The sequence below is a fragment of the Crocodylus siamensis genome, chromosome 12 (genome assembly GCF_052110815.1).
Source record: "Crocodylus siamensis isolate JL-2025a chromosome 12, ASM5211081v1, whole genome shotgun sequence".
In the NCBI taxonomy this organism is placed as follows: domain Eukaryota; kingdom Metazoa; phylum Chordata; order Crocodylia; family Crocodylidae; genus Crocodylus; species Crocodylus siamensis.
Window position 1 is genome coordinate 4,917,704 of NC_143406.1, and position 17,799 is coordinate 4,935,502.

General features: G+C 47.6%; 1 protein-coding gene across 4 annotated transcripts in view; it reads right to left on the reverse strand.

Annotated features, from left to right (window-relative positions):
* KAZN (kazrin, periplakin interacting protein) overlaps positions 1 to 17,799 on the reverse strand; it is a 644,812-nt gene that overhangs the window by 45,678 nt on the left and 581,335 nt on the right. For all 4 annotated transcript variants that reach the window (XM_090024112.1, XM_090024113.1, XM_090024116.1 and 1 more), the window contains 2 exons: positions 6,115 to 6,251; positions 390 to 560 (listed from right to left, as the gene is read on the reverse strand). In XM_090024112.1, the coding sequence (XP_089880238.1) occupies positions 390 to 560; positions 6,115 to 6,251 (308 nt within the window). The remainder of the gene's footprint in view (positions 1 to 389; positions 561 to 6,114; positions 6,252 to 17,799) is intronic.

Below are 17,799 nucleotides of genomic sequence, written 5' to 3' on the forward strand. Positions count from 1 at the left end.
GGGGACAGCCCCTCTCCCTGTTCAGACTGTGGGCCAGACCTTTGAACCACCTGCATTTCACCGGATCATGAGGTTTAAGGCCTTCCATTCAGGGCGAGCGCAGCATTTCAAACTACAACCAGGCCTAAGTCTCCGGGTTTGGAAATGGATTTCAAACACACTCCTGCCCCACTTTCAAGTGCACAGCAGCCACACAATCCAGATCTGGATTCAGACCTCCAGCACACCTGAGCTCTGGGCGTACTTGGCTGGATTGGGGGTGGTGATGCCAAACATCACCTGGGGTGATAGAGATCCCAGGTGCGACCATGCAAGCTCCCTCTGGACTAGCTGAGGTTTTCGACTGCTATCTAGCCAAAAAGCTTCAGTTAAAGACAGGGGGCTCTCACCATGGCTAACTCAGCTTCCAGTTCCTTCATTCGGTTGTCTTTCAGGTCCAGCTGGGAGCGGAGCGCACTGGCATGGTCCGTTGCCTCTTTGGCTTGCCGACGTAGCTCCCACTTCTCCCGCTCCAGGAGATCTTTTTCTTTCGCGAGTGCTTTCACCGCGTCCTCACTCTCCTGCAAAGACACCAGGGCAACGTGAGGAAGGGATGAAACTCTCATTCCCAAGAAGTCCATACCATACAAAGCATGACAGTGTTTTATGCCTCAAAATACAGCAGCTAAAACCTGAACCCTTCAAATGAAATATATGGCACAAACTCCCATTGACTTGAATTGAGGCCAGGATTTCATTAACCAGTGTCTCCATTAGCAAGCTCTCTTCACCGTTCCTCTTCATCCTCCTCCTTACCTTCTCCTACCATAGCAGTGACGTACAGGCTAGGATGCAAGGCTGGCCCCTGGGGTTATAAGTGAGGATATAAGCACAACTAAATTGCCAACAAACCAAAGGTAAGAAAGAAACTGTCTTTACCATCTTTGTGCCTTGACCATATTGTGGACTAGACCCCTCCAGGAGACCACCCAACCACTTCAGTGACACCTACCCTGCCCGTGGAGCAAAAATCCCCACTGGAGCCCCATCTCTCTCGGGAATCCTTAGTGAAGCGACAGCATTTCACCACAACACGGGTGCCGAGGTGAACGCTGGACTGAAATGTGTAGTCAGGGGTTTGCGATAGCATCGGGATCCCAACCCCTAGTGCCATGAAATCTAAAGCCCAGGCAGGACAGACTGCAAGCCCACTGCTTTAAACATGAGCCATGTTTCTGTTGTCACAGGCCCCTGGCCTCTCCTGAACTGCTGATGCGTTTGGTCTTCCAAAGATAGCGATAGGATAATTGATATCACATGGAAACACTCCCCAGCTACCAGCACCGCCTAATATACTGTCTTTCTACTACAAAGCAATACAAATACAGTTTAGTGAGCTCCTGATGTATATATTTAAATATAGTTCTGCACTGCTGTCCATCCAAGGTATCTGAGCATCCTCCTTGTCTGTTCTCTAGGTCCGGGTTGCAGAGGGCTTTGTAGACCTTCTGGAGTCAAGAATACTTAGAGCTCATCTGGCCTTTCACATCCATAGGTCTAAAACCATGCCAACAGGCAGCTAAAGCACAATCATCCCTTCATACAGAAGGGGAAAATGAAGCCCGCAGAGGTAGAGAGAGGCAGACAGAAGGAGAGACAAGAACTGAACCTGGGTTGGCTGACTCCCCTCTCTGGTCCTCTATCCAGTGGACCTCATCCTCTTCGGTTTACTCTGCCAGTCAGTTGACAAAGGAGCCGCCTGAGAGGAAATGCTCGGACAGAACCCATTCAAGGCTACCGGCAGAAAAGATCCAGGGAAAACATAGTCCGTATAGACGGTTCTCCCCCCCTGCACATGATGAAGCCTCAGGCTGAGATTTTCCAAGCTGCCTCTGCAAAGTGGACATCCAAGTTCTAGACAGCCTAGAGACTGGCGCTTGAAGCATCGGGACACAGGAGTGGTGGCTTATGTTAAATAAGACCAAGCTCACATGCTTTGCAGATACTTGGGTATTTTATGTCTAGCCCAACTGGAAAACATCAGCAACTTACTCCCTTTGCAGGACTGCTTAAGGGACATTCTGAGAGTGGTTTTGGGTGTCGTGGCTGGATGTGACTGTATGAGTTTCTGCAAGATCCCATCAGGAAAAAAAAACCTACAACAAAAGCAGAAACCCTGCAGGCGATGCAGGGAGCAGCGATCTTTCGACTCCCGGAGCAGCTCTGCATATGACATCAGCAAACCAGCACTAGACCAAAAAAAAGGGTTTAGTTAACAGGGAAAAGGGACGAAAGGAAGGTGCATCCGTTTAAATCACTGGCATTCAACCTCCAAGCCCTGCAGACCAGACGAATGGCACAGGGCCAGTCTACGGGCCAGAGCCTATGGGCGAGGTCAGTTCATGGACTGGATCTAGAGTGGGGATGGTGCGTGGGGCTGGCCTGTGGCCTGACTTTGCAAGCTGGCATGATGTGACACGTGGGGCTGCGTCATTCAGCCCACAGGGTTCCCCATGGGTCCCAAAATTTGGCAGTTGGGAGAGAAGTGGAAGTGTTAACCAAGGCTCTGGAAGCCTTGGCAATTTAATCCTGTTCCCCCAGTGCCAAATTTTTGCACCCATGGGGATTCTCACGAGCCAGACAACATTGCCCCATGGGCTACAGGCCTGCGGGTTGGAGGTTGAACACCACTGGCTTAAATCATCAGTCCTAGCACCTCTTCCTCTTCCTCTGCTCACTGAGCCCCCAACCCAAGCTCTCAGCTGTTTGGGGGCATTGTCAGAATGGGGTCCAAGCCCTGCAAACCTATCCAGAGCAACCAGTGGCCAATCTGCATCCAGCTCTGCACTGAAGCTGTTCTGTTGTCCTGGACAAGTCACTCCCCACTGTGCATCTGTTTTCCCTCCCTTGCTGGCTATGAGCTTTTTGAGACAGCTGTGTGTGACAGCACCTAGCACAACCAAGCTCTGCTCTTACTTGGATCCTCTAGGTCACTGACTCTCTTAACCAGGGCCCTGTAACATCCAAGGATGCCATGAGACCCTTTTATGGGTACCAAGAAATATCTGCACTCTGAGATGTGCAGACCCTTGCACATGATTCATAAGGCAAACTCAAAAGGTTTGAAGCAGGAATCCATAGCGTCAAAAACAGTCTAGCCTGTAGTGGTCTTCCCGAGCTCTTGGCAACAGAAGAATTCCTCTATTATTTTTCCATAGTTAAAAAATGAAGGAAAGCCAAGGGCATCTTCCAAGGGTTGTCTTGAGACTAGAAAGGTTGAGAACCACTGTTCTAGATGCACCCCCTAATTCAATAAATAATCTCCAAGCTGCTATTAGTTGAATCAGGGAAAGCTATACATAGTTCCCTCCACTGTGGAGGAAGCTTGTTATGAAGAAGAGCCTTTCAATATTGTTACTGTGAATATTGTGGCCTCCCTGGCTGGTGGACACAGAGACTTTTCCCTGGACTCTGTGTTGGACTGGCACTGCTGCTAAAGCTGAGCCTAGGGTATGGCTGGAACAACTCAGAACGAGCAGACCCTCCCCCTGCTCATTAGGGAAGTACAATACGACCCTAAGTAGCCACAAACACATGACAACATTAGACAACCTTCTTTTCCCAGACGCACTGAGAAGCTGCAGCTCCCATTGACCAGAGCTGGGGCTGCCCAGCATTTCAAGAAAAAGCAAGTCTGTTTTTGCTTAATTTCCAGCCACAAAGTAGACACGGCCAATGGTGCCTGTGTCACTGTTATACAATATTAGTGCGGTTCTAATCCAGTGACCGGGGGGGTCAATGCAAACTATTCGTGAGGCTTAAAGGAATGATTTGTCTTCTATCCTTCTCCATAGATGCAGAAGATAACCTCAGAGTCACCCGTATCCCAGAGCATGGATCATTTCATACGCCGCACTGCTCCTGGAAATCAGTCATTAAAATATGCAGGCTGCCTGCCATGGAACACAAGTGGGGATGCATCCTCCCCGCAAATCCCACCCCCCTCCCCGAGACGAACAGCTACCGAGGCTCCCACGGAGGCTGCACCGCGTGAGCCTGTAGGAAGCACGTGGAGAAGCTGGAGACAGTGAGACTTTCCATAGTCCCATGCTGAAAGAGCGCTTGGGGCCCCTTCCCTAGCAGCATATATTCCTCCCTGGGTTCATCCTGTGTGTTTGTTTGCTGCTTGCTAATAGCATTGATTTTCTCAGGCTGGGGAGGCAGAAAAATATAATTTCCCCAAAAAGTCCACCACCAGATTCAAGGGGTCTTTGTTTGTAGCAATGCTTTAAAAATAGCAAGTTTCTCTCCTGGCATGGAAAAAAGCCCAGAATAATTACAGAAGCTGGATTCCCACGGCTGCTCATTTGAGTGGATGGCTTTATGCAGCGTAATCAAAAGCAAAACAGGAAACGGTGTCTAAAAAAATATCCTCTCACAAAAAGTGCAGAGAGGTTGAACATGCTCAGAGAAATGCTATTTATTATTAGGCAACTTAAACTAGTCACCGCAGTTTATATGTTCTTTTAACAAGCTCTTAACTTTAAGGGAAACTATAAAACCTGTCCTTGAAAGTAACCTGCTTTACAGTTTCATCCCATAAAAAGAAGGATAGAGCAGACACCATCTTGTTGCAATGGATTTTTTTCCAGTGTGACATAACATCACTGAAATGGAGCAACGATCATGAAACAAACTCTGCTAATTTAATCACTAGCATGACTTTTTCCTATTTTATTTTTCACCTCATACCTCGCAGCATACTTCAGTGACTTGAGATATATTACCGGTAGCTTTGCATGATTTTATTTGCCTAAGGTCAGGGTTGGTTTTTTTTTTTAAACGAGCGAGTCAAATCTCTCCAGATCTCTTCACCGCTATCGTTCATCATGGTAATGTGGCTGTGAATAGATTTTGGACTAGACTCTGCACCACACACATTTTTGCCATTGACTGCAATGGGTGGGGGGTGGAATCAAACCCTTGGTCCTTTTCAAGACAATTTGCAAGGCTAACATTTGCAGGCAGCATTCAACAGTAACGGACTGTGGTGCAGAGACTGGACTGTTGAATGAGTGGTCATCATGATGGTGCATGCATCACTGCTGATATTTTCCTTTTCTTTAATATGCAACGGAGGCAAAGGGGATGGAGAGAGAGGCTAACACCGAGCTTTCAAGGCCTAATCCAAAGGACACTGGTGCCACCTGAAAGGTTCCCATGGGCTCTTGGGGACTTTGGACTGGGCCTTCACACAGACCAGGTGCAGGAGCTATGGAGCTCCCAGCTTCCCTGAGCTCAGCTAGGCCAGGGTGGGCGCGTATAGCCGGTGCTGGGTCAAGCCCACACATCTGCTCACGCCTGCATCCAGGAAGGACTGCAGCACTGTGGCCGCTTGGTGGTCTCGGGAGGGTGGAAGCCGGGTCATAGCAGGCATTTTTCCACCTCTACCTGAGGGCTTTTCTAGCAGGCACCTTGACCTGGCAGCTCTGTTCGGGCCCCAGGAACGTGCAGTGTTTTGACAGCATCTGGCTGCAATTCACTGCTGATGCCGTCTTTAAAACATCAAGCTCTGAGCCAATACAAAGCCAGAGTACAGCAATTAAAACAGGATTGTTTACATGACCTTATGGGTCAAATCAGAGCTTGGCTAGGCTGACGTAAACCCACTGGAGTCATTAGGCTTCTCCGTGGCTCCTAACACATACAGACTTGGGCCTTTGTTTGCATTATGAAATATGTTCCCCATTTCTTGCTCTCTCTGAATATTTATCCCATTCTTAATTTAGAGCACAACTAAAGCGGTAGCAAAGAGACTCCCTGGCACTGGCCACAAGGTTCAGCTGGCCGGTGGTAAGAGCTCCTTGCAAACACTAACCCCCTCGGCCCCCTGCTGCCTAGCGATGCTGCTTTGGGCAGGAGAGATGATTCTTAGCTAGAAAGGAGTGCACCGGGTTCAAGACACAGAAAAGCTCGAGGTTTGGATGGTCTGTGCACACACCTGGAGTCACGGGCTTCGCTTTACTCTCCCTGTTAGCTCATAAAGAACATATGTAACATCGTTTGGGGGTGTGAGGTGCCAGCCTTACTTGAGGGAGGGCATGCTGGCTATGCAGGAAATCATGCTAGGCTTACTTTTCTGTGCTGCTCGTAGTTCCTGATGAAGTCCCTTAGCTGTTCCTCCCGGCTCTCCAGCGTGGCGTAGAGCTGCTGCATTTGGCTTACCAGGTCTGTTTTCTCTGCCTTTAAGCGTTTTCGATCCGCCTTCATGGCTGTGTGAAAGAACACAGGTTCAGCGAGAGCCTGAGCCGGCAGCACACCAGGTTTTTTGCATTAGGAAACCTGCCTGTCAAGCTCTCCAAAACACTTTGCAAAATTACAATTCTAGGAATGACTCTGAACTCCTGACCTTTTCATAATACAGCATGTGAATGAAGGCAGGGCCGGGATGCTCCGCTGGCACTACTGGGATGATGCAAAGGGAACTATAAAACCTGCTCTAAGCTAAAGACAGCAGTTAATTCACCCAGTTCGCATCCATTTATCACAGGCACCTCTTTCAGCCGTCGGAGATGAAAGCTCTGATCCAGCAGGGTGCAAACCCCATTTACCTTAAAGGGCCCATTCATATGCTTAGGCTAAGGATATGCTTAAGTATCTGGACTCGGGCCTGTATTTCATTTAAAGAAGAGTTGCCCACGCTATTTTTGAATCATGGTGTTACCTGGCCGTGCCAGAGCCAAACCAAATACCACCCCTCCACCCTGTTCACAAACCAATACATGCATTACAAAAACTAGAATCCCAGGACAACACATGCACATTGCAGTATAAGTTACAGCAGCCGTTTTGCTCCCTGCCTCTCGTGTTACAATACAGTAAGCTGATGGGACGTGAGTAGCTATTTCTTACAAGTTCCCCAAGCCTTCCAGCACCAGCTCAGGGAATTGGCACTACTCCAGCACTGCAAATGTGTAGACTGGACTCGAGCACAGAGAAAATGTAAGTTCATAGCTTGTTCCAAACATTAGAGGGTGTAATACAGCCTATATTCTCCTTGGGAATAGGGGCTGGGACCAGAGAGCAAACAGAAAGAGACGTGCCTTATGAAAGGCAATTTCTCGTGGTGCTTTCAGTTCAACCAGATGTGGGAAATGGCAGGAATCTCATATGAAAACTTGCCCCCATGAGACTTCTAGCTCAATAATCACTCAGCCAAGAGGTTTTTGACAGCACACACGAGCACGTTAGCACAGTGATACTTCTGACCAGCTCCTCTCTGGGGATCAAACATGGGCTCCCTGGATCTAAGAAATGCACGTTTCTACGCCTTACTGCAACAGACTCAGCGGTGTGACGTTACCTTCGTTTCCAGCCTCTTACAGGCCAACTGGACCCTGAACCTCTTTGCGGCCTGCCCAGCACCTGTCAATATGTCCTGTATTTTATGAGATCCAGATCAGATTCTGTCACCTGCATTTGTGACCAGTCATTTTACGCCACAGCTTTCAGCAGGGCGATGTGCTGAGCCAGGTCCTGCTCCGCCGGGAAAGGACCCCAGAAACTGGTCCAAACTGTTTGAACTTTCAGGCATTGCTACTTGCAATTCTCCTGACTGACTCCAGAAAGCCCCGTGCAAATCCCATGCTTGGCTGGAGAGGAAATACCAGCATTAAAGGGCTCTTTAATCCAGCAGAGAAAAGCTCCAGAAGACCTAACTGGAGGACACTGACGCCAGATCAGTTTGTGTTAGAAAGAAAGCACAGATTGCCGACAGCGAGGGGGGGACTAACGTCTGGCACAGGAGACCAAGGGAAGCGGTGAATGGTGATGGTGCATGCATCACTGCTGGTATTTTCTTTTTTTTAATGTTCAATGGAGGCAAAGGGGATGGAGACAGGCTAACACCGAGCTTTCAAGGCCTAATCCAAAATCCACTGGTGTCAACTGAAAGCCTCTTTCTGCCTTCTAAGTTGGCTGTACTGCTGTGTACCTCTACAAATCCACCTTATGAATGATAAAAATAACTTTGTCACTACCACGCTGAAACCAGTGTGACCACCTAAGAGAAATTGTAGCGTTGTTCTTCATTTTCTCTTTCCCTTCACTTGTATTTCTACTTTTCCATCCCTCTATACGTTTGCTGCATACGCCAACAGGTAGGCATGCCAGGGGTATCTTTGGTCCTTAAAACTATATGAATTTATACTGCCAAGTTTCAAAGACATCTGAAGTCATGGTGGCTTAAAACCAGCAGGAATTTTAGACGACGTTAAAATCCATTTATTTCCCCATTCTCCTCCCATTTGCTCCTAGACGTTCTTCAAAGTTGAAGTAGGTTGTTTTTTTTTCTCATGAATACTGCAGAAAGTAGAACAGCAAAAGCCTGGCATAAACGGTAATGGCACAGCAGTTCATCAACAAAAGTTCTTGCAGTTTCCCACCACCCCTTTTCTGCATGCACTTCTCTTCCTGGCTACACAGCCTGGTGTTGATGCCTGCAGACGGGAGTCTGTTTTCATGCTCTTATCCTTCCAACACTTTAATGCCTTGGCAATCTTCCATAACGCAAAATGGCTCTGTTGAATGCTTGGGACCTGCAAGAACTGCAACGTTTGGAACCGGGCTTTGAATCTGGCTATGTTTGGGAGCACTTCGTTTGGAAATTTTTCATTTTTGTTTGCTTGGCTTGACCTGCAAATCATGCTAAGCATGGAGGAGCTAGATCTTAGCCACTTCCATTCATTTTCTGTGGTAGGAAGGGAGAATGACAAGAAACACAAGTTCCAAAAGTATGAAATGGTGGAAGCCACAAAGAGAGAGGTCTCCCTGCCACGTCCTGCTTTCCAAAGCCCTACTTTCATAGAAGCAGAGTCTCCATTTATAGGTTACAGAAAGGCCAGGGATGGATTATTCTAATAAACTACCGTAGCTGCAACACACAGTAATTCTTACTTGTATTGCAATAGATGCCAGGAGTCCAAGTGGAAAGTCAGGTTTGAATCCTGGCAGGTGCTGCTGGAGCACAGAATAAAATGATGGCCCCCTCCCAAAGCCCTCAAATAATGGGAAAGAAGTGCAAACTGGAAAATCACGTTAAATATTAGGAAAAAATGTGGATAATGGTATTGGTTTCAGCAGATAAATGAGCTAACAGTGATGTGTTCTGCCATCAAAGATGAGACTTGACACCACCCTGGATGAGTCAAGAGTACCCAAGTCCACCTGCCACAGTGCAGGGTAAATAAGTTGATGACTTAAGTAAGGTCATTATCTGCGCCCCCATCAATCATTCTAGGATTTTGGTTCTACAAAGAGGTGATTGTATCCCAGGAAGGTGCTAAAAACAACACGTGTCTGAAGTTTGGAGAAGGAGGCATTGTTGGATGGGTCTCTCTATGAGTGAAAGTATGGAGACCTATGCATAAATGGATCGTGTTCCAACAGCGAGCACTCAGCTACTCTCCACACCCCTCTGCCCAAATCTGCTATCACTTGGGCAAACGAACAGAACTTTCTCTCTATCCACGTAAGTCTGAAATGAGAACGGCAACCTCCTTAAAACAACATCCAGAACCCCAGTTAAAGGACAAAAACCTGCTGTGATGCTGAAACATGGATGGAGCATCCCACAACTATTATATGTTTCTTGCAAGTAAAAGACTATGTTAAAACCGCATTATTAAGGTTGCAAAGTCAAGCACTCAAAAGCCACGAAATGCCAGAGTTAAATTTGCTGGCAGCAAGCATCAGACAACCTTCATAACAAGCAGCACTGCCAGCCCCAGTAAGCGTGCAGGCGCGCGCGCACATACACACACACATATACACACATGCACTTAGACTAGGAAAGCTCATTTTCCTGCCAAGAGGACGATTCCAATTTTACAGCTTGGTGTGCTAGAGATTGCAAAGCCTGCCAGGCGTTGCTGAGCCCACAGGGATTAAGGACTAGCATCAGGTAGAACAGCCGCTCTCTCTCGTATGGCCTGCATCAACTGTAGGGTCTTTTCTCTCGATGTTGCAGCAGCACAATGCAGAGCCGTGCCGGAGTAAACAAACGGATCGATGGACAAGGTTCCCAAGGATGTTACACTCAAGCTGGCCACAGCGCGTAATGGGAAAGCAGACAGCTTTGCCATGCATGGGTGACCCAGACAGGGATAGCTTCATTTTACTTGCTGTGTTGCTGCCTTTTTCACTGGAAGAGCTTAACCCTTCATAGGTTGCCTAAAGGTGCCAGTGGGGAACAGAAAACTGGCTGTGAAATGCACACCAGTTGATAAAACTATGGTCCAACGTGCTATACTACAGTAAAGAGTCAAATTCTACTGGAATATCGTCGCGTCTAGGGTGAAAACGTGCATCTGATGCATGTGTGTCCCTTAAATGAAAGCTACGTGTAGTATTGCAAGTATGCAGAAATGTGCTCTCCTTGATTGATGGATATAGCAGTATGCCTCTTCATTAAGACTCAATCCTTATCTGACCGTAGCATGGAATAGATATTGAGCTGCTCACCAGAAAGATGATTTGCAATTAAACGCGTGTGTGCAGGCATGCCGTAATGTTTGCAGCTGGATCTTTTGGGACATTTTTATAAAGAACTCGCAGAGCAATCAGTGAGCTGGCTCTGGATCTAGTTTAAGTTGTTCAGTAAAGTAACAGTGGGTAAATGCCAACGTGAGATCAAGATTAGGCTCGGCATGGAAGTCAAATGGGAGTCTCCCCAGGGCTCTGGTGGGAATGGGATCAGCTTGAGTTCTTGGCTATAAACATAAAAAGTAGGGTTCAAAGGGCCTACTTTTAATTTTTACGTATACATACTTGCACTCCCTCTCTCTCTCTCTCTCTCTCTCACACACACACACACACACACACACACACACACACAGAATTGGGTTTAAGACTGAAAATTTCTATAGATCATTTGAGGGTGCGTATATAAATTCAAATCAAGTTGTTTGAACCCTGTTCCACCCCTATATCGAAGCCCTAAGGTTGTAAACACATGCACACGCACGCACACAACACAAAAATGCAGCCAGCCAAACTTCAGAGCAACTGCATGAAAAAGGGTCAGCATCATTTCAGCCTGACAGATGGGCAAAGAGCACAGTGGGATTACATGAGCTGCCCAGAGGAAGTATCTGGTAGAACTGGATTCAAACCTCCCGTAGGCCTCTGCCTGTTCTGGCTCTACTGAGGTTAGTCGCAAACATTTTCAGCTTTCTTGCTTGGTCACGTATTAATCTGCGAAAACGTCTCAGAACACGTCCGAGCCAATAAACAAGCCAGCAGCCGCTCTGATGTGCGGCGTCTCCTGTCTTTGATAAGATTTTCGCGGCGCATTATTCCGGTTCGCGCACATGGCAGATTAGAAACAGCTTTAATTACAAAATTTGTTGAAACGGATCAACAACCTGACAAGGCAGCAAGAGAGGGCAGGAATATCAGGGAAAATATGACATTTGTTGTAATTACCTACTGCTGCAAAAGCTACGTTTAAGGTCACAAAGACCTGTGGGTACTCCCGATCCAGAAAAATCATGCTTCTAGCAGAGACATCTCACCAAAACGTCAACTGCTGTAAAACACCATGGGCAAATACTTGGTATGAAAGACATCCAATGCTGTATCTAACTGGGACAAAAAAGAGCCAGGAGGGCATTTTGCCATATGGAGGGCCAGCGTGATTTGGTTAAAGGGATACTGTGTCAAGCCTGGTGGTAAAAAAAAATCCTTTTTGAGATGCAGAGGAGGGGATGGATGCTTTACGCCCACGGAGTTGCTTCACAAGCAAAAGAACAGGAGAGGGCCGATGTATGAGTCTGATGAGCAACAGGGAGAGGAGCGCAGAGTGCCAGAGTCTGCCCCAGCGCTTGGGAGGCGTCCGAACTGGCCGGTCAGAAGAGCAGGGACCAACAAATTCCCAGCTGAACAGCCCTCAAAAGTAAAGCGATCTCCATCTGTGGACCTGGAGGATGAGACTGTGTGCATGCTTGTTACCATTGTGGACGACAGCAGGTCCACTGGTTTGTAGGCGCTTTAACAGGCCTTAGGATTCAAAAGGATCTGGATACATCAGAAAGACGGTCTGAGATAAATTGGAGGGAACTCACTAAAGGCAAGTGCAAAGTGCTGCACTCGGGCAGGAACAATTAAATGCAAGCAAACAACGTGGGAAATGAATGGCTGGGCTGCAGTGCCGCCAAGAAGGACCTGGAGGTTACTGCAGATCAAAAGCAGAATAAGTCAACCAGGTAAATGCTGTAGCAAAAGGAGCTAAACAGCATACTGGGATGTATCAATAGCGGTGTCCAGCGCAAGTCAATGAAAAGTGAGTCTTCTGTTCTGTTCAGTGCTGATGAGGCTGCACCTGGAGTACTGCATCCAGCTTGAGATGCTGCCCTTCAAAAAAGGCATTGATCAATCGGAGGGGAGAAAAAAAAAAGAGTGCCGAGGACAGCAGCACCAAGTGATGAGAGGAAAGGCTGGAAGAATTGGAAGGATGTAGTGTAGAGAAGGGAAGACGGAGGCAGGATTTGATAACAGGCTTCAACCACAAATGGGGTGGGGGGGCATTATAAATTAAGAAAATGGTGATCAATTTTTCCTCATGTCCAAAGAGGGCGAGACAAGGAGGAACGGGCTTGAATTTCAACACGTGAGATTTAAGGGCGGGGGGGATGTTTGGGAACACGTTGCTTCCACCGCTGCAGGCTTCGAAGCTCAGGATGGACAAACATTTCTTTGGAATGGTTTTGTTAGGGATGAACCTGTCAGGAGCAAGGGGTTTGGCCCGGTGACCTCCCAAGGTCCCTAGGATTTTAGCAGAACATTGCAGCAGCAGTTTTTTTTTGTTTTTTTTTTTAAAAACACCGCCTACCCCAGCAGTTTCCCCCTGCTAGGAAGACAAGCACGGTGTTGCTTTGCAAATTAAGAATGGCTATGTCCCCAGCATGCCTTTGGAGGCAGTTTCAGGGCAGCAAAATCCAGCAAGCAGCCAGCGCTAATAAAATCCAGTGTCCCATAACATGCTAGCCTCCATTAAGAAGCCCACAGTGTGGGAGGGCCCTCAATAAACATGTAATACTGCCCACAGTTTCAAACTCATCCTACAATAAAAGGAGTCTGGAAAGGCAGGGGTGATGCTCCCGGAGGGCGTCCTCATTGCGATAGCCGGCAGGGGGCCCTCTGTTTCATCCTTTTGCTAAACCCACGGCTCTGCCTACATCAAGGATGGAGCATCTCTCCGTTCGGAAAAGAATCCCAGTGCTATAACACATTCCTCTAATGCCAGGTGTCCCATCAGCATGCAGTTCACACCCAAGAGAAACAAAATTTGACTTAAGCAAAGTCTCCTTCTCTGTGCATAGTGATTACTGGCAAGTGCTCCCAGCCGATCATAAAACTTGCAGTCACTTTAAATTCATACCAAGGGTTACGGTAGGAGCTAGCACAGAAAGCTGATGTTATATTATTTATGAGCTGTAAGGCAGTGGCAAATTCCAATGCAGCTTAAAAACCCAGGCCTCCAAGTGATTAAAAATTGACAACTACGCGATTACTTTTTTGCACCGTGATTTTTTTTAGTTCGTAGGCTGTTGGAGGTTGCTGTAGGCTGGACACAATGGATGGCGGGGAGGGTAGAAAGCAGAGATGATTACACACATCCCCATGTACTGAATGATCTGATGGACACGGTTGCAGCTGCTAGGAACCTGTGGTCGAGAAAATGCCTTGACTAGGTGGGGCTTTAATGAAGGACTGTGCCGAAGTCCGGAGAGAATTAGGCACTCCACTTCCACTCGAAAAGAGGGAGGACCAATAACAGTCAATAGGTTTGATGCTGAGCAGGCATCTGTGGGAGGAACAGGTGGGGTCTGGATACAGCCCTCCAGACAAAGCCATCGGGGGACGCCATTCTGCCGCACTCCGGGTACGGAGATTACACCCAGCCCCTCGGTACTCATAAAAGGGCAGTGAAGAGCCTGTGAGTAGAGAGTAGGACGGCAAGCAGAGCAAAACATCCATGGCAACGTGAAGCCTAGTTCATAACTTCTCTGGACATGATCAATCCTTATTTTTCCCTTTATTATTATTATTTTAAATATATTACTCAAGTTTAGAAGCACAGATCTCTATGCTGGGCATTTTCAGCACTCAGAGGCTGCCTAGTTAACTCCTCGGGCCAGCCGTGCTTGCCCTTACTGCATGGCAGTACTCTCCCTCCCTGCTTGCCGTAGTTTAATTAGGTCCCCCGTCAGCTTGCATAAAGCTGAAACCTCAAGCAAGACAAAAATAAATGGAAAATGGACTTGGGCTGCAACTCCCGAGCCCCGAACTGCAGCCTGCCTTGAAGGAGGCAGCACCAGGAGGAATTCATTTCACGTTGGCAATAAAAGCGGAGCCCACAGACTCCAGGACACAGAGGTTAAAGGAGTTGCTTTCTCGATGGGAGATGTCACTGGAGATACTAATTAGCTCATCCCATAGCTATTTTGCTTACGATGCTGCTTATGCCAATACTTAACAAGGGCAGGCTCTGCCAGTTTGCTAATGCAGGACAGTGTAGCAGGCTGATGGCGTGACCCCAGCGCTGAGAGCAAGCAGAAGGTGCTGCGGGGGGTGAACTGCTGAGAAAGATGGGGAAAATACAGAACAAACTAGACTGGAACAGCACTGAATTTAGCTCAGCATCTCATCTCCAAAAATGGCCTTTATCAGCGGCTTACACGAAATCCCCCCGCAAACGGGAGACAGCTGTCCAGCAGGGCAATGTCCTTCTGACCCCAGCAGACAGACTACCATACGGCCTGTAACCCGGGGAGGGTCCTGGGTTTTCTTAGGCTTCTGGTTGACGCTGCCCCTAACGGCCAGGGGAACTAACTCACAAGACGATGCTGTCTGTCCCTGGCCTCTCATGTACCATACATGCACTGAAAAATGGGCGCAAAGTGAACATTGATCAGGACACCGCGCAGCTTTTAAACAGCGAACAAAGTCTCCCGAAATACAGTGGCAGACTTCAGCTGGCTTTGGCAGATTACTGACTGCTGCTCTGAGTGTCCTGGACTGTTTTCTCTGATCACACACACCTGGGAAAAGGAGTCAGAAAAGTTATGAAACCTTCCTGGTACCGAGCCTTGCAACTAGCCCAAAATATCAAGGGTGAATAATGAATGAGCCAAGGATGGGAAGAGGCAAGAGGGAACACTATGCTGATGCTCTTTGGTTTTGTGCGGGCTTTCCTCCTTTTGAGTAGGAGTAAACCCCAGCTCTAACGGGATCCAGCAGAAAGGTGAAGGATTAAATGGACTGCTAAGTCCTAACTCATCTCTCCAATAAGACAGTTGGGTATCCAGGTTGCAGCTGTATTAGTCTAGAGGAAAAGGCCATCAGGATTCATAGTAGAAATGATATCTTTTATTAGACCATTATTAGATGATATCTAATAAAAGATATCATCTCTACTATGAGTCTTGATTGTCATATAGACAGCGATACTTAACCCTGGGACACTGTCCAGGGGGAAGTTACAGCAAGGAAGAAAAGTCTCTAATGCCAGTGCCCGCACAGGGGCCGAATACTTCATTTTCTAGTAGGGTTTCTGAGCTCCCGAGTGCTTTCCCAGTCCGGGTCCTTCCTTGGGGCTATTACAGCTTCCTTGCCCTGTAGGCCTGTCAAATTCAGCTCCAAACTCTCCCAAGCAGCATCTTATGCTATGCTAAATTAGACATCCTGTGGCAGAAGCCATCCCAGCTTCTTTCGTGAGAAGATGCTGCAGATAACAATTAACTAGGGATGCTATTAAGGCTGCACTGTCCTTCTTGACAACCACCCCAATGGGAAAAGTTTGTAGCACGGGGGGAAAACAAACCCGGGAAGCGCAGAGACTGGCAGCGAACCGGAAATCATTTTGGTCTCGACAGTCGCTTGGGAGCCAGTGCTGATTTATAGGTGCCGCTTGCTCTCCTACCCACTTGAATACTTTCAGTGTACGAAAGCCTCGGTTTTTAATTTTGTTTAAAGTACCTGAGCTATCTGAAGTACCAGAACCTCCCCTGGGAAAGGGAGCACGGTTCTCCTGGATACTGTCGCTATGGAAACTATTGCTACAGAATCCACACATACAACAAATCGGTTCCATTTCATCTCCGGCTCGCCGGGAAGCAAAGTGACACGGAGAGAGACGTCACAAAATAAGGGGGCAGCAGTTCTGCTGAGAATACAATCCGCAAATAGCGATGCCAGAGGGCTCCCTTTAAAAGAAATGTATTTAATCGGAGTGCGTTCAGGTGCTGGGCTGACGGGTAGAGAGAGTGGTGTCCTCCGTGGATTCGGCAACAGGTGGGACACGAGTGCCAACTTCCCCCCACGTGCCCAGGGCTAGCGAGCGAAGACGAAGCGCAGAGATGCACAGGAAAGACGACTCCTCGCTCGGCTTGGGGACAATCCAAGACATTTTTCTTTCTCTGACTTTGCTCAGGACATGGGTCGGGCAGCCGTAGAGGATGAGGGCAGCTCAGTGCTCACGGCTCATTTAGCCTTTGGCTAAGTCAGTAAGGATTTGGGGGATGATGCTGAAGAAACGCTGCAGACCCTCCATTAGGAAACTGCTTAAAATCAAAGAGGAAGGTCTCAGAGGCAGTGGGGTTGAGTTACAGCAGGACAAGCGTCTTGAGGGAAACAACCCATAGGTCTTTAACTACTTGCAAACTGCTTTCGCATGGAGCGCTCTCCGAAACATAGACTTACTTTCCAATTAAAGATGCTTCCATTGTGGTAGCTCTGTCATTAGTTTATAGTAAATACTTAAATAGGGAACCATGTCCTTGGACTCAGTTTACTCATTTGCTTGTAGACAGACATTGTGCCCACCATAGTAACACCACTTAGATCACTGGTTGCCCAAGTTCTCTCTGTCTTGCCTTCGTCTCGGTCTTTCACATTTACCTACTAGCAGAGAGCTCGGCATGCACGATACTGGGCAGATACAAGCAACCAAAATACCCTCCAAAGGAAATGATGTGCTCGCATGACCCATGTGAAGGTAGATGCACTGGAAAAAATTTCCATCACCAGCCCTATGCGAACAACACTTATGCAGAGTACTTTATGCAGTTGCCGTGTTTGGTGTCATTCACTGCTCTTGTAAAAGCCTCTCTCCCCGAGACAGCTCTGAACAGCGAAAAGCCACAGGTTCCTACTGATGTGGCAGAGACTCTAAGAGTTGTCTGCAAAGACAAAAAAGTCACATTACTCCTTAAAACAAGAAGCATTTCTGAAGGTTTTTACCATAAATGCCCAGCCATGAAAAGGATTTGTATCAGCTGAATATTAACAAGCAATGCATCAAAAGGCATCACAGCTGCAGGGGACTTAAAACTACCTAGCCAGACAAGGGAGTAGTCCTTGATATGGAGCAGTGGTGTGATACCATGCTGCTATCTGCACGCATGTTGTTTTGCTGTTTATTTTTTATCTTTTAGTTAAGCCTCCTCTAACGCTCACAGCTACAACGCGCCCGGGGGTCTGTGCATTTTTACAGCACTTTATTCTTCAGAGCGAGTGTTTATGGTGCGAAGCAGCTGCTCCTGGGAAAAATGAAGGGACTGGAAGGTCACAATGTTTGTGGCACCATGGTTCAACGGATGGGTGGTCACAGGGTGTGTTTTAACACTGGCAGAATCAAAGACACAGAGCATTGCTTCTACATTAAAGACTTGCAAGAGAGAGCATGCGGGGATCAGCGGGACTTCAGAAACAGCCCTGGCATGTTATACAACCTGTGCTCAAAGCCCCTACACTCCTCCT